Source organism: Anas platyrhynchos, chromosome 1 (assembly GCF_047663525.1).
Source record: "Anas platyrhynchos isolate ZD024472 breed Pekin duck chromosome 1, IASCAAS_PekinDuck_T2T, whole genome shotgun sequence".
NCBI lineage: Eukaryota > Metazoa > Chordata > Aves > Anseriformes > Anatidae > Anas > Anas platyrhynchos.
This window is the reverse complement of record NC_092587.1, coordinates 65,900,560-65,914,793: the sequence shown is the minus strand read 5'-3', so window position 1 is coordinate 65,914,793 and position 14,234 is coordinate 65,900,560. Positions and strand designations below refer to the sequence as shown.

Here is a 14,234-nt window from a genome sequence, read left to right as displayed (position 1 = left end):
AGGGCAAGTGAACTGGCAGAAACAAACTACTAAAGCATATGGGAGGAAAGCAGTTCTTTGATACAATCCTAAAGACGGTGAATCATTTACACCATTATGTGCCTTAACATTCTCCAGTTTGGAAACTTACAGCATCAGTTCCTCATCCCTAGCCTTCCCCAGAAAACAACTACCTGTTCCTGCACCTACCCAAGAATTAGCAGAAGGCCTCTGGGAGCTTCCAAGAGAGGATGGGCAGTAAGGTTCCTCTACAGACCATCAGTTGGCTAAGGAAGTACCATCACCAGCTCCATCCCAGCAGATAACCCACCAACCAACCAGATTGTTGCAGGTTTACTTACAGAAGGTTTTGGAGCAGATGATTTGTTACTCTCTGGGGTCTTGGTTAACCATTCATTGATACGACTGGAGACACCACCTTTCAGTCCAGCAGTTTCCTACAAAAGAATAAAATATGATGAGAAGACTTTCAGAATAGCTGTTGCCATATTTTTTCATGGTTTGGATTTAAAAACAAAGCCAAATCTGAGTTTAATACAGAAGTCCTCACTGAGGTTATGCCTAGCTAAGAGTTATCCTGCCTACTCAGAAGATATTATCCCTATGAATTACACAGTACTGGTGCCCTTTAGTTTTCAGTAATGATAACTGTGATCTGACAGAATCATTTTAATATTTGTGCTAATCAAAAATAAACCTTAGACACAAACCTGCTGTTTCTGTCATAATCCCAAACTCTAAGGAGAAAAAATCTTTAGCCTAAAAGAAGAAGGGGTACCAGTAAGCCTAGAATTTCATTTTGTTAAATTACTTTATAAAAAAAAAAATAAAAAAAGAAAAGAACTAGAAGTTAGCTGGCATAAAATTTCTATCATTAAAATAAATCTTTAAAAGCTTAGAACAAATTATTGAAATTTCTTGCCTATCTGTAAGTATCCTTCTTCAATCTATGGTTTGCTTTTTCAGCTATGATGAATCCTCCTCAGATCCCATCAATTTACCGAAAGGAAATGTGGCTTTAAGAATTTATGTTGAATAGATAAACGTCTCACAAATGCTTCTATCCATGACCTATAATAGATCAGTAGCTTGTCTGTTTAATCCCACTCTGCCCCTAGAAATAGTCTTTCCCAACACAAAGAATTTCTTTGTACCCAGCTTGAATTAGCCAGATATATTTGTCTAAGATATCTGATGTGACTCTGGAATGTCTCATAAGTTAGCACAGTGTGTCACTAAATTCTTCCATTACACTGAGTATTGCAGCCATGCCATTTTGCAGGTTTCTGAGGATTTTGGGATGCTTTGTGATATTCTTCAGCAGTGATGTCAAGGGAAGCAGCCAGGCTTACTCATAAGAACATGAACTGCAAGATAACATCCATAATTCTTTATAATCACCATGTGAAATCAAATACATACCTTATTTGGTGCGCCTGTCCCCCCAGAAGGTGATGAAAAAACATTCCCTTTCTCCCACATGCTCTTGATATTACGGACACCCTCAGCTGGAACAGGAAGGTCAGAGGCTGCTGGCTTAGCTGGTTTTGCAGCCTTTGTGCCCTGCAGAAGAATTGAGACCAGTTGGTGGTTGGCATTAAAAGCTGGACTTGCAGGGTGGTTTGGCTCTGGGGAAGTGCTGAGGAATGCAGTAGTTCTAAGTTCTAGTAATGATCATGTACAGATGGAGAGAAGGGACCCTGCTCAAGAGATGACATTGAGATTCTCCTTTTCTTGATTTGCAGTTGGTCAGGCACCCTTGATATGAAAGGCTATGAAAACTGCTTAGATTTTTGTATTTGTTACATTTCTAGAGCTCTTGGAAAACCACAGCTCTGCACACAACTGCTCCAAGGCTTATTTTTTGTCCTCCTTCAAGTCACAACACTTGAATCCTGTAAGCAAGTCTCTTTCATGGATATAGCAATGAAAATCCTTATCCAGAGGCAGGAGAGAAAGGCTGCACTGTCAACCAGCATCAGACTTACTCCATCTGCCCAAGACAAGTTAACCTCACAGCCTGGGATTCTAGAGGCAAATTTCAGCAATTGCAATATATTTGGATTTAGCTGTTTTTTTTTGTTTGTTTGTTTTGTTTTGTTTTAGGGGGGGGGGGCTTTTTTGTTTTCTTTTATTGCTTTTTGGTTTTGTCAGTACGTCCCTTGTATGGTTACCAAAACCACCAGGTCTATTCTTTCTTTTCAAAACTCTTGTACGTTTTATGTAACACAGGTTTGAAGGGAGTAGGAACGTGTATGAGCTATCAAGATAATATCCCTTTTAATACTATTTTATTGCCATTACACTTGCAAATCCATGTCAACTATATTAACCAGTGGCTTTCACATTGCCTGTACTCACTGACTTATAAAAATAGTTTAAAAATGAGCAAACAAAAAACTACTTTTTCTTGAACTATGAAAATAAAAAGCTCTCAATTCTGGTCTCAAAGCATATATATTTGACTGTAGTCAACCTATGGTTGAATTCTATTTTTTTCCCCCTCTTTTTCTTTGTCATTTCTTAACTCCCTAATTCACTGAAGTGTCTTTCTTTGTCCAGGATTTTCATTCTGAAGTGGCAGTCATCAACACAGGCCCAGTTCTTTGCTCTCAGAAATAAGCTGTTATGTCTGAAATAACCCTGAGCAAATCAGCTCAGGATGATTATCAGCTCTCAGCTGAGAGAAAGGATGCACCTACCACTCAAGAGATGCTGACTGAATCCTTCAAGAGCTACTTCAGGCTTATAAAGCAGACTGTATATTTTGTAGCACGAAAGGGAAGACATGAATCTGAGATTACATGTAGAGTTATATATATACATGGAAGTTGATTATCAGCATGCCTCAAGCATTTTCCTTTTAGAGTCTCATTAGAAACAGCTTGTGGAGAAAAAAATCAAAACATTGACATTTTTAAACAGGGAAATAAAAGGTGATTATTAAAACCCCAAGGCCATTAGTAACTAAAGTCACCGTGACCTGGAATTAACTTACCACAACTGCACTAGTGTATTGCTCAAGTCTACTGTCAATCTTTGAGACAACTGCTGTCGTGTGGGTGGGTTTCATACCACTTTAGGAGTAGAAAAGAAAAAAAAAAAAGGAGAGAGAGAAAGAAATTAATATTGCCTCCAATTAAACACAGTTGTTTTGACTGAATCTACAATCTGTTTTATTGTTTTACCTCTTCTGAGCGGATTTGTTCAAAAATTCTGCCCGTTCCTCTATCTAGAAGAGAAAGAGACAAAACCTGTAAGGTTAAAAGTAATACACACGCAGCCTGTATAAGGCCAGGCTAAATATCATTTTAAATGTCAAAAAGTCAGTCTGAAAGAGATGGATTCCAACAGAAATCACTGCAAATACACACATAGGTTTTGTACTTGGGAAACTGTCATTCAACATATGCAGAAGGGTGGATATAATTTTCTGCATTAATGTTTGTATCCTGCTTATTTCTTCAGTATTCTATTTGTAACAATAAATCAGCAATACAGAAAGGAGAAAATGGAATAATTTTATCTTATTAAAGAGGTTGATAGTCACAAAATCACTGTCAAATTTCCCCTCATCTCCCACACAAAAGCAAGGATATGCCTCTTGAGGGAGACAGCAAATTTACTACCATTTTTTCTGAGCTGAGACATCAGACTAGGCCAAGTTTGGAGCTCAGCTATGTACTCTTCCTCATGCATGCTTGCTTTTTCAAGACACCAACAATTTCATTTGAGCTCCAAAAAAAAAATCAGACTGTACTCTGCTGATGTTCAGCAGTGTCATCATTGAGCCAATACCTACTAGCTGTTATTATAAAAAGTGGTATCTTACATTTCATCACTATTTTCTGCTCTGCATATAGGAAAATACTGTAATGCTTCCAGGGAAAAAGAATCATGAAGGTAAAAAGAATCATGAACATATCACAAGACTTATGCAAAATCTCTTGAAAATTTGGAAAAAAAAAAAAAAAAAAAAAAAAAAAGACTACATCCCTGAATAAATTTTTAAAGCATTTCATGATAGGGGAGTATTCTGTGTCAGGAATACTCTAAACAATCAACTTCCTAACGTCTCTTCCACATTACATTGTTCCATTTCTTGTCTCAGGCTCTGTAGTGTCACTTAAGTGTTAAAAATACAGAAGCAGCTCCAGGGTACAGAAATGACTATTAATCAGCCTGGCTGGATTCCTGGGGATTCCCCAGTCTCAGTATGGGTTGCCCATTTTCGTCCCTTTAATAGTGACTGCTGCAGCGTTCATGCCTTCAAGCTAAGGCAATGACAGCTATTCCTTTAAATGGTCCTCCTTTGTGCCCTTTAGCATTAAAGTTGTATTAGAATTTTAAATTGCGCACCAACCCCATCAAAGGGCAAGTATGTTTGTTTTATTTCTCCAGACCATATGAGCAAAAACTCAGGCAGTTCACTTCAGTGCAGAATTTGCCAAATAAGACAACTGGAGGATCTCCAGTTAGTGTCACATCCAGTTTAAAAGAACCTCTAAAAGCTCTAACAAATATATACAATTTACAGAGCAATTTACATTAACAGTTTTAGTTGCCAATAAAAGATTTAAATGAAGTCCTAAGTAGAAAGATGGGCTTTGCTTGGATATGTACCAACTGTTTCAATTCACTCTCACAAGATGGCAGCAATACACCAGGCAGGAACCTAACAACACAGCAGCAGAGTGCATATCTAGGGCTCTCTCTTCCTTTTCCATCCTCAACAGTTTACACGGTAGTTTTGCCATAAAGAAATATACTCAGCGTTGCCACAAAACAAGCAAGTTATTTGATTAAAAGTGACTAAACAAATCTATGATGCTAACGCAAAACACATCACCTCTCCTCAACTACAGTCTAGTTCTGTATATAGAAGAGTTTCCCACAGCACTGATTTCTGGACGGTAACCAGCAGTTCTCAGAAAGATGCATTATATCAACAAGAGCTGTTGGTTTCTCCTGTTCTCTGTTTGGAGGGGCAATTCCCCCAACTATATCAGTGAAACCCTGACTGGCAGTGAGGACAAACAATAAAGAACATCCCAAAGAGCCAGGGCTCAAGGCAACTATGCTATAACTCACTTAACAGCATCTTTCTAGTTCAGATTAACACAGGTTCCACTTGAACTCATACAAAAGGGACACATCTTAAAAGCTGTTTAAAAGAAGCTAACCACTAGACTCCATAGCCTTCCTATATTCAGAAAGGAAAGGCATTTCTATACAGCGCAAAAAAACAGCTGGCATAGGCACTGGGGGACAGGCCAGGGAAAAAGGGGATATGAGTTCTTGGGGCTGAAGTGAAAGGATGCAGAGTTATTCCTTACCCTCTGGAAACAGCAATGCTCTGAGCAATTGCTGTGGTGTTAGGAATAAGCTGGGGATTGTTCAGAATAGGAGGGTGGGGAAACAAACCAGAAAGTAAGTTAAACAGGAGAGCAATTAGGAAGCAGCCCTCAGAGCTGAACATGGTCTTCTTCCCAAGGAAGCACGTGCCTCAGGGGGATGGATAACGCATTTTCCACACATATAAGGATTTGTTTTATAGAGCATCTGCCTCAAAACTGTGCATGCAGCAAACAGAACACATTGCATACACTTAGAGCAAACACACCTGTACACACAAATGTATTCAACATATAGGTCAAATACATTTAAACTGCACAGCAACATTTAAATTAAAATTTATTTATTTATCCACTGCACTCCACACAAAGTCCATGCAAATAGTTTAAAATGTTTGGCACATACAGTAAACAATATTACAAAATAGATCTGTAAGACAAACAGATAAAGCAAGGTGGTTATCAGAAAAAAACAAGGTTATTTCCTCAACTAGAAATCAAGAAATAAAAAGAACTTATTTTGCTATATTCTCTTTAACAGAATCTTGTAAAATAGTTTGGGATTATATTTTGTCAGCATGGCATACTTTCCAAAGCCTCTGACATAAAACACACATGTACCCCATCGAGTCAACCTGCCAGTGGCTAATGAAACTATGACCAGAGAGAAAAAAAATATAGGATTCCAGGCTTTACCTCTCCCACCTAACCTCAGTTGCTTGTAAGTTAAGCATTTAGTCCAAACTGCTCATTTTAATTCCCTCCACAGTCAGTGGAGAGACAGAGGAGCTCACTTCACTCTAGGGAGCGTGGGCTTGCTTGTCCATCACGGCTGACTCGCTCTCTCCTCACTCTCTCAGCTACTGAAGAAGTTACACTGCACAACAAAATCCTGAGAAGGACAGTTACACCTGTCCTTCTGCTGGTAACATTAGATGAAATGAAACCCTCCTCCTCCTGCCTCAGAGAGCTAGCTCCTGCCTACAGGATTAAAGCTGGTAACTCTGCATCAGCTCAACAAGAACACACAGCCTTTTAACTGCATCCCTTCAGGGCAGCAACATGCACCAGGGTCTCTGTTGCACATACTGCTGCGAGGTACTCTGCCTGATTCATGGCAGTAGCCACCACTGGACACAAATAAAAAGCAAGCAGAGTTTCACAGCTAATCACAGCCTTACTCGATAGGGATAGCACACAAGGAATAAAATAAGCAAGATGCTACACAAAAATATGTGTGTGTGTATATATATATATATATATGCATTTATCCATATGCAATGTTATATAGACATGTTTGGTTTGCTGATTGTGCAAAAAAAAATGGTTGCTTATTAAAAATCCAGTTAAAGTGTAGGAGTCATAAATGCACTTCCTTCCATCTGTACATCCTCCAAGAACAGAAACTGAATGAAAGGAATGAGTTAATACACAGTTAAAGTCAATGACTTGAAAAACAAGCACCATCTAAATATTTCCAGTAACATTTGTTTCATGCATAGTTTTTAAATGATTCTTAGGAATTTTAAATTGTGTATTAGATATTAACAACAAAAAGTGCCTTAAACTGACGTAGTGAAAATTATTTTCAGAAAAATGGGGCCAAGGGAGACAGGGAAGAGGAAATATGTATAAAGACAGAAATCCCTTTATTATAATTTCAACTCATGCCTGACAGGTGGAAGAACCTGGTGAAAATCCATTCTGAGTGGTAGTCCCTGGGAGTAAAGTGGCTTCTCCTGAGCCTCCCACGCTCTTTTGCTTCATTAAGTAAGCACAGTTAGGCTTTTTCCTGTTGTCAGCAGCATCTGTGCAGAGCAGGCCATTTTATGCCAGTTTACCTGGCAGACTAGGGTGCTGCTACAGCAGCAAAAAGGGGGAAAAACAAGCATTAACAATCCTGTCCTTACTCCTTTGTTTTCCATCTGCCACAAGAGCAGCTCATCTCCTAGAAAGCACTGATTGCATGTAGTCTAATTCTTTCCAGTCAGTGCTCCAGTTCTCCAGTATTAAGCAATACTGAGATAGGAAAAGATAGGTCTTCAAGGAAAAAGTAAAAACAAAAATCTCAAGCCCTGAAAAGTCCTGCTTCAGTCTTAGCTGTCAGCATCACCTTGTGGGGAGCGCTGGTTGCCACATAAGCCCATGTTTCCCTGGAGATGTCTGCAGGAGATAACCTGCCCCTGGCCACCTGCTGTTGCTTCCTCCCTTCTGTACCTAACTGCTTTTGCATTTCTGTAGTGGGGGAGCTCACCCCCACCAACAGAGGAGAATCAGTACCAAAATACCCTGTTTACTCCTGATTAAATTTAGGAGCAGTTGCTCAAGATGTAATGATCACTCCTTCCCAAATAAAACATGAGTAATGAAACTGTCTAAAGGCAAAACCAATAAAGACTGGGCAGAAAATCTCATTCTTTCACTGTAGTACCATTTGTGTGAACTAAACTAGGGAGAGCAAGAGGTAGAATGGGATGGGAGAGCATGCTTTGCCAGACTGATTTAGGAGAAGACAATGTGCATATGCATCGTATGGTCTTTTAATACTGAGCCTCCTTTTTTCATCATCAGTTCCAACTCTCCACTGACAATGGAGTATTTATATTTCTCACACGATTCATGACATATCTAACTAGATAATACATTCATCAAGGAAGAAAATATGTGCCAGATGCTTTACCAGTCAAAAGATAACTTGGTCACTGTATGCTAGCCTAATGAGAGAAATGTATACCAAACAGGCTAGGCCAACATGAGAATTCTGTCCAAACAAAAGGTGACAATAGATACCGTCTTCTAAATGCTCAAAGTTGGCATCAGGTTTTTAAAACTAGATTATTGCCTTCTCAGCTACTGACCACAGAAGGCCAAGAAACTTTTTAGGGCATGAAGTTTTGACAGCATTATATGTATGCTCTAGCTGCCCACAGACACCAGACCGAAATATCTACAGTATCACCAATTTCTCAGAGAGAGAGACTGAGAGAAAAGGGAAAAAAATATGTACAGAGTTGCATAGATTAGTTTTTGTAACAAAAAAAAACTTCTACTTAACAAGTCATAAAACCAGCAGCAATTATCATCATAAAAAATCAGACCTCAAATGCTTAACAACATTTGGAAAATTCCAGCTTTCCTCTAAAAATACACTTAGTAGCATCAGCCCAAAAGCTCTCTGAAACCTATTAACCTCCTGCCAAATCCACTGTTTTGTCCCGCTCTCCCCAAAATTATGATCTATATCTTGCTATTATGCATACTCAAGTATAATTTCCTTTCTTATGAGTCATCTGTGAACTACAGCTCCAAGTGTATGTCATAAAAGGCATCTCAACAGACAGAAGGAAGAAAAAGAAGCCCTCTCAGGAGGACTAGGAAGAAGCTGTACAATTACACTATCCATTCTTGACAATTCTTGACATTCTTTAGCAACCAAAATAGCAAGACCAGGTTTATCTAACAGGTGGGAGTTGGGAAGCAACTTGGCAATCTTTGTTTACAGCTGTATGTATTCTGTCCTCGAATTTCATGTTCAGATGTGCCTGAGGAGTCAAACCCAAGTCTAGCCAAAAGCATTTGGCCACTGTATTACCTGGAACAGGACCCAAAGCAGTATAGGGTTGAAGCTCAAAGAGCAAGCTGTATGAGCAGAAATGTCATTCTGTCCAAATGCAGCTTGTCACCCATGACACACACTTCTTAATCCCATGGAGATACCCTTCATGACCCAACATAAACTCCTACCTGACAATGTCCTGACTGGTTCTTTTTCTTTCTAGTGCCCACTAAGTGGTATTTTTTTGGATTCTTACCTGACTAATTCCTCACAAGGAAAAAAGGAAAAGATGGGTGAATATGATTAACAGATCTGTAGTTTTAGCTTGAGTTGAGGAAGTGACTAGACTAAATATCAAAACAGAATTCCTAATAATTTCAGAGAGGCCAAGATTTCTTTTCCATGCCAAAAGGTCATTTAATTGATTTATCTGACATCCGAAATAATATAGGCCTCAGAAGACCAGTTAGAAATTCCTGCAGCAAGAGAAGGTGTTTTGTTGTTGTTGTTTTTTTTTAATATCATGTAAGAAAATAAAATCCATCCCAGTGTTTCTAGATGTTGTTTTGGAGGGTTTAGACATAAGCTAGAACTACCATATGGGACAATTTAAATTAATGATGATTAGGTTGAATATGCTTAAAGACAAAGTAATTTGGCAAGGAAGAAAGTAATTGTGGAAGAAGACAGTGGCATTGTGAAAGAAGAGAATGTTCTATGTGTGATCTTTTCTGCTCCAGTTCACAAAGCAGTCCTATAATAAATTAACATTGAAAATCAGCACAGTAATGCAACTCTAAGTATCCTTCCTCTTGAAGGTAAAGAATCTTTTTGGACATTCTTGACCAACAACAGGTAACTGCCATGATAGACTATTTTAAAAAGGGTTTCTAATGTTGAGTCATCCGAATGAATGGAGTCTTTCAGCTGAAGGTTTTAGGCAAAGGCCTATTTCAGAACATTGGCCCAGGTCTGATATCAAGTATTTATGCAATGCTTCAGTGTTTAGCAATTGGTTTGAACTGCAGCTCCTATTACTTTTTCTGTACTATATAGAAGTTAGTGGGGAGGTTACCTTGAGAGATGAACCTTTAGGACTGAAGCATTTAAATGGTTTCTTTTCTTCAGATACACCATCTTCTGGCATCTTTTGACGTTTCTCAGCAGCTTCAGCCCTTCTCCTTTCAATTTCTTCCTTCATCCTCCTCTTTTCCTCCTAACCAAATAATAAAGGTTATTTCTTCTTTCAGAAACTACATCACCATTACAGGGCTTTGTAGTCCTGCAAAAATTTAGCACACTTTCTAAGAACAGGTATTTATGCTAGCCAGGGAATTATGCTAGTTCAGGGACTTGTATGAAAGCTTATATCAGCTTATATCAGAAAGACATTCTGATGTCAATTCATCGTATTATTAAATAAGTGAGGAAGACAGCTATTCCGTTACTTTAGTCTCTCCTCACAGGGAAGTCACCAGCCTTATTGTCACGTAGTGTTGCTTAAAGAGAGAATAAAGCTCATTTATAAAAATGCTGTTTCATTATGAACTGGATTTCAGAAGCCTAATATCATTTTTTGTAGTTGTACACACATTTAAAAACATTTTGGAAGAACACATAGATGTGCTCTGAGTATTGATGCAAACAGGTTTACAAGAGAACCAGTCAATCAAACAGATTGCACAGATTCCAGTTTGTCTAAACAGATGCAAGAAACATAAACTCCCATAGTCTCATTTGGTTTCCCAGATTCAGTTTCTCTGTACCCTCATGTGTCACCTTTGTATTGTACTTCTCTCCATCTGCTCTGACACATGTGCCAAGGTTAATACTTCACATGGAAAATTCAACAGATGCCCCAAAAGTGAAGAGGAAGTGCTTATAATTTTCCCTCCAGAGACATAACTTGAGTTTTTACTTCATAAGCTACAAGTCAAACCAGAAGCCCTCCAAGCACAACCACTGTGTGTGCTGGTTAGCAAGGTCTGTTATACAGCAAGTCACTGGGCAATCTCAGCATCTATTGAATTGTACTATAAAGAGCATACCATATTAAAGCAATTGGCATTCATCTGCTAATGCTATTATTATTCTTCCACCATTTGTTTTCCAAACATGTAAGATTCCTAAATGATGCACCAGAGATTTGAAAATCTATTTATAGAGTCCCTTGGCAGAGGAAGCATAAGCGAACAGATGTACTTGGGTACTTGATATTTAAATAGACAAGAATATCTTCCTAATGAGATCTTGCCCATCATAACTATATATAACATCAGCATTCCAGCTCATCTACAGGAGACAAATTTTTGCCATGCACTTTGTAATTCAAGTTGTGCCACATCAAAAGGACTGCAAATAAACTAAGAAGTCTGTGGCTATAACGCTGCCTCCAGAATCTCGCATACCCAAGATAAGAAAGTTACAACTGCTGTAGATGACATCCTGGCTCGTGAAGACGTTACTACAGCTTTGTCTTTTCTCAGACAGAGACAAGAACTGCAGTTTTAATTGGTGCCCTGCATGTTTTACCTCAGGTTCTCACAAGAATACCTCTGTGATGTGGTCATGTTTGATATCAAACATGGCATACTTGCAGTTAAATCTGAAGGGTAAATGGGGCAATTTTAATGTTGGTACCATATCTGAAATAACTGCAACAGACCATGTCCTGACACATGACCAGAAGAGCACACGATACAAATAGAGCTCCCAGACAGGGACACCTGAAGCAAATGTACAACCTGAAGCAAAGTCATGGCAGCAAATTCCCACACAGTACTCCAACAATATCACATCCAAGAAAGAGAAGCCCACTTTAGGCTGCAGGTTTGGGTTTAGTCTTGCCTTCCTTGTTGTACACTCCATCGTCACCTATGTGCAAGTCTCCTATGGCCTCCTTCTGCCCTTTTGTTAAATACAAACACATTCTCATCCAGCCCCAATGACCTCTTTGCCAAAAGGTGCCTGTACGGACACTGCTGTAAAGAGTTACCATCTAATCCATGGCTGATTTAAGCAAAGTAGTAACAATAAGGGATTAAAACCGGAGATCAATATGTCTTACGTTACACTTACCTCCTCTCTGGCCTTTCTCTCAATTTCTTCCTGCTTCTTCTTCTGCTCCTCTTCCTCCAGGATTTTCCGGCGCTCCTCCCGCCTTTTCTTCAGTTCGTCCAGCTCCACAGCTGCCTCCTGCTTTCCAGCCTCTACCTGGGACCCTGCCTTTGCTTCCTCAGCATTCGCAGTTCCCTTCAAGTTGGAGCGGCTGGGAAAGAAATGAAAGGCAAGTTAATGCACCACAGGTTTTCCCTTCCTAGCCAGAGCCATCCTCCTGCCCCACATTCACCAGCAATATGAGGATACTGCCTCTCAAGATCTTTTGCTCCTTGTAAACTACACTGAACACAAAGCATTTTTGTTGGGAGCTAAGTAGGCTGGGATACTTGGAGGAACACCTCTCCTATCTGCTGCCAGAGAGGAAGCAGTCTCGTGTACTTGTAAAGCAGGGACTGTACCACTGTAGCTGAGAATGCAGGCCACCTCCAGTTTTATCACAACTCAGCTGATGAGCTTGAAATATTTAACATCTCATGTAACTTTAGCAAGACATATCTTATCAGTATCTCCATGGTATACAGTAAACCACTGAAGTTTCACATCTCTGTCTTGCAGTTTTTGTACAGAAGAAGCACTTCCAAAAAGTATACTGTACTTTATGCAGAAAACAAAGCAATGGAAAACCATAACTAATTCCTTTCTGCTGGTTTTAAGTGAGACAAATTTACATATAAAAAAAAAATAATAATAAAATTAAAAAAAAAGAGCAAAGATACTCTCCTATATTCTGTGTTATAAAATATGCATAACCCTTTGCTTTCTAAGGCAAATATTTTATATAATCCCTTTAGAAAAGGACAAGTATCTTTGGGAACAGAACCAGTTACTTCACTTGAGGAACACAGAAGGAAACAAGAGTGGTGAGATTCCTACAGTTTCAACAGTTTTAAAAACTGTTAGGTCCCTACCTAATCTAAAGCACCTATCACTTGGACTCAGCAAGCTTGTACGAATATAAAGGTTCATCTTTTGCTGAAAGTTTCCAGGGAAGGTATGACTTTAATTACGGAACTGGCAATAATTTATTAATGATGACCCCTTCCACAGAAGAAAAACAGAAGTTTTCCAGTCAGCTCTAATACAAGAGACAGACAGAAAGAATACAAGGAAAAAAAATATATATATATTTGTATAGGCAAAGTGCATACTTTCAACAGAGTCAGATAGTATCACCTAGTTAAACAATTACCACAACAGTGTTTAGTCAAATGTCTGCTCCCTGAGCATGTTTAGTATTACCGCTGACAAGGAGATAGGTAACACAGAGGTATCAGTGTGCTATTGACAAGGGACAGAAAAGGAATGTACTTACTGATTTTTTAAAGAACTTTCTGCTCTGTTCTGTTGACATTTAGAAAAGCTGGATATTAATGACTTCATTAATTGAGCCAGAGTGTTGCAGAATTTAATGTCATGAGACAGTATAAATCAAGTGTTCCAACAAAAATAATAACTGTTAGCGATGATGAGATTAGAGATGACAACATGAATAACAAATATGATATAAATTTGCAGTCTGGTGAATAACACCCAGTCCTGTAAATGTACTCTTCATTCAGACGGATCCTTCATCTACATAGGGTTAACCATCTAGAACAGGTTATCGAATCAGAGCTGAATTATCTGTAGTTTCAATATTGCAATAGGATCTGCTAACACAGCTTACCCTGCCCCCACATGGTCTTACTGACTGGGATGAAACTCAGCTGCAGCAGGGTAGAGTGCATGGTTTTTGAATTGTATTATTAAAAAACAATGCCAGCATAACCAAACTGACCCTGGGATGTGAATCTCACCTGTTGGAATTCATCTGTGAAAGTTCAACACCAAAGTAGTAAGACCTGACATTTATTTTGCAACGTGTTTATTTGGTTTTAGGAAGTCTTTTCTATATATAACATCAAAAAGTAATGAAAAAACAAAAAACAAAAAACAAAAAAAAACACACAAAAACAAAAAAAGCTCCCAGATATCTGTGAATTTATGTATCCCTAAGACACTTTCATACTTGATTTTCTAATCTAGAGTTTTAGGTACATAGAACATATTTCCCTAACATCACCTGACCACAATCCTTTTTTTTTTTTTTTTTTTTTTTTTTTTTTTTTTTTTCCTCTAGGTCCTATTCCTGAATGTGTTTTTGCAGTGCAATTACTTAACCCAGGAAAGTAGAACCAGAAGGTTACCTTCCACCATAAGAGTCA

General features: G+C 38.6%; 1 protein-coding gene across 19 annotated transcripts in view; it reads right to left on the bottom strand.

The window, feature by feature from the left end:
* The window catches only part of CALD1 (caldesmon 1), a 247,356-nt gene that overhangs the window by 5,513 nt on the left and 227,609 nt on the right, over nucleotides 1–14,234 (bottom strand). For all 19 annotated transcript variants that reach the window (XR_011810430.1, XR_011810431.1, XM_072040363.1 and 16 more), the window contains 6 exons: nucleotides 11,989–12,178; nucleotides 9,986–10,126; nucleotides 3,189–3,232; nucleotides 2,999–3,077; nucleotides 1,423–1,563; nucleotides 342–437 (listed from right to left, as the gene is read on the bottom strand). Coding sequence is in view for 17 of the 19 variants with exons in the window: in XM_072040363.1 (XP_071896464.1) it covers nucleotides 342–437; nucleotides 1,423–1,563; nucleotides 2,999–3,077; nucleotides 3,189–3,232; nucleotides 9,986–10,126; nucleotides 11,989–12,178 (691 nt within the window). In the remaining 2 variants the exon portion in view is untranslated. The remainder of the gene's footprint in view (nucleotides 1–341; nucleotides 438–1,422; nucleotides 1,564–2,998; nucleotides 3,078–3,188; nucleotides 3,233–9,985; nucleotides 10,127–11,988; nucleotides 12,179–14,234) is intronic.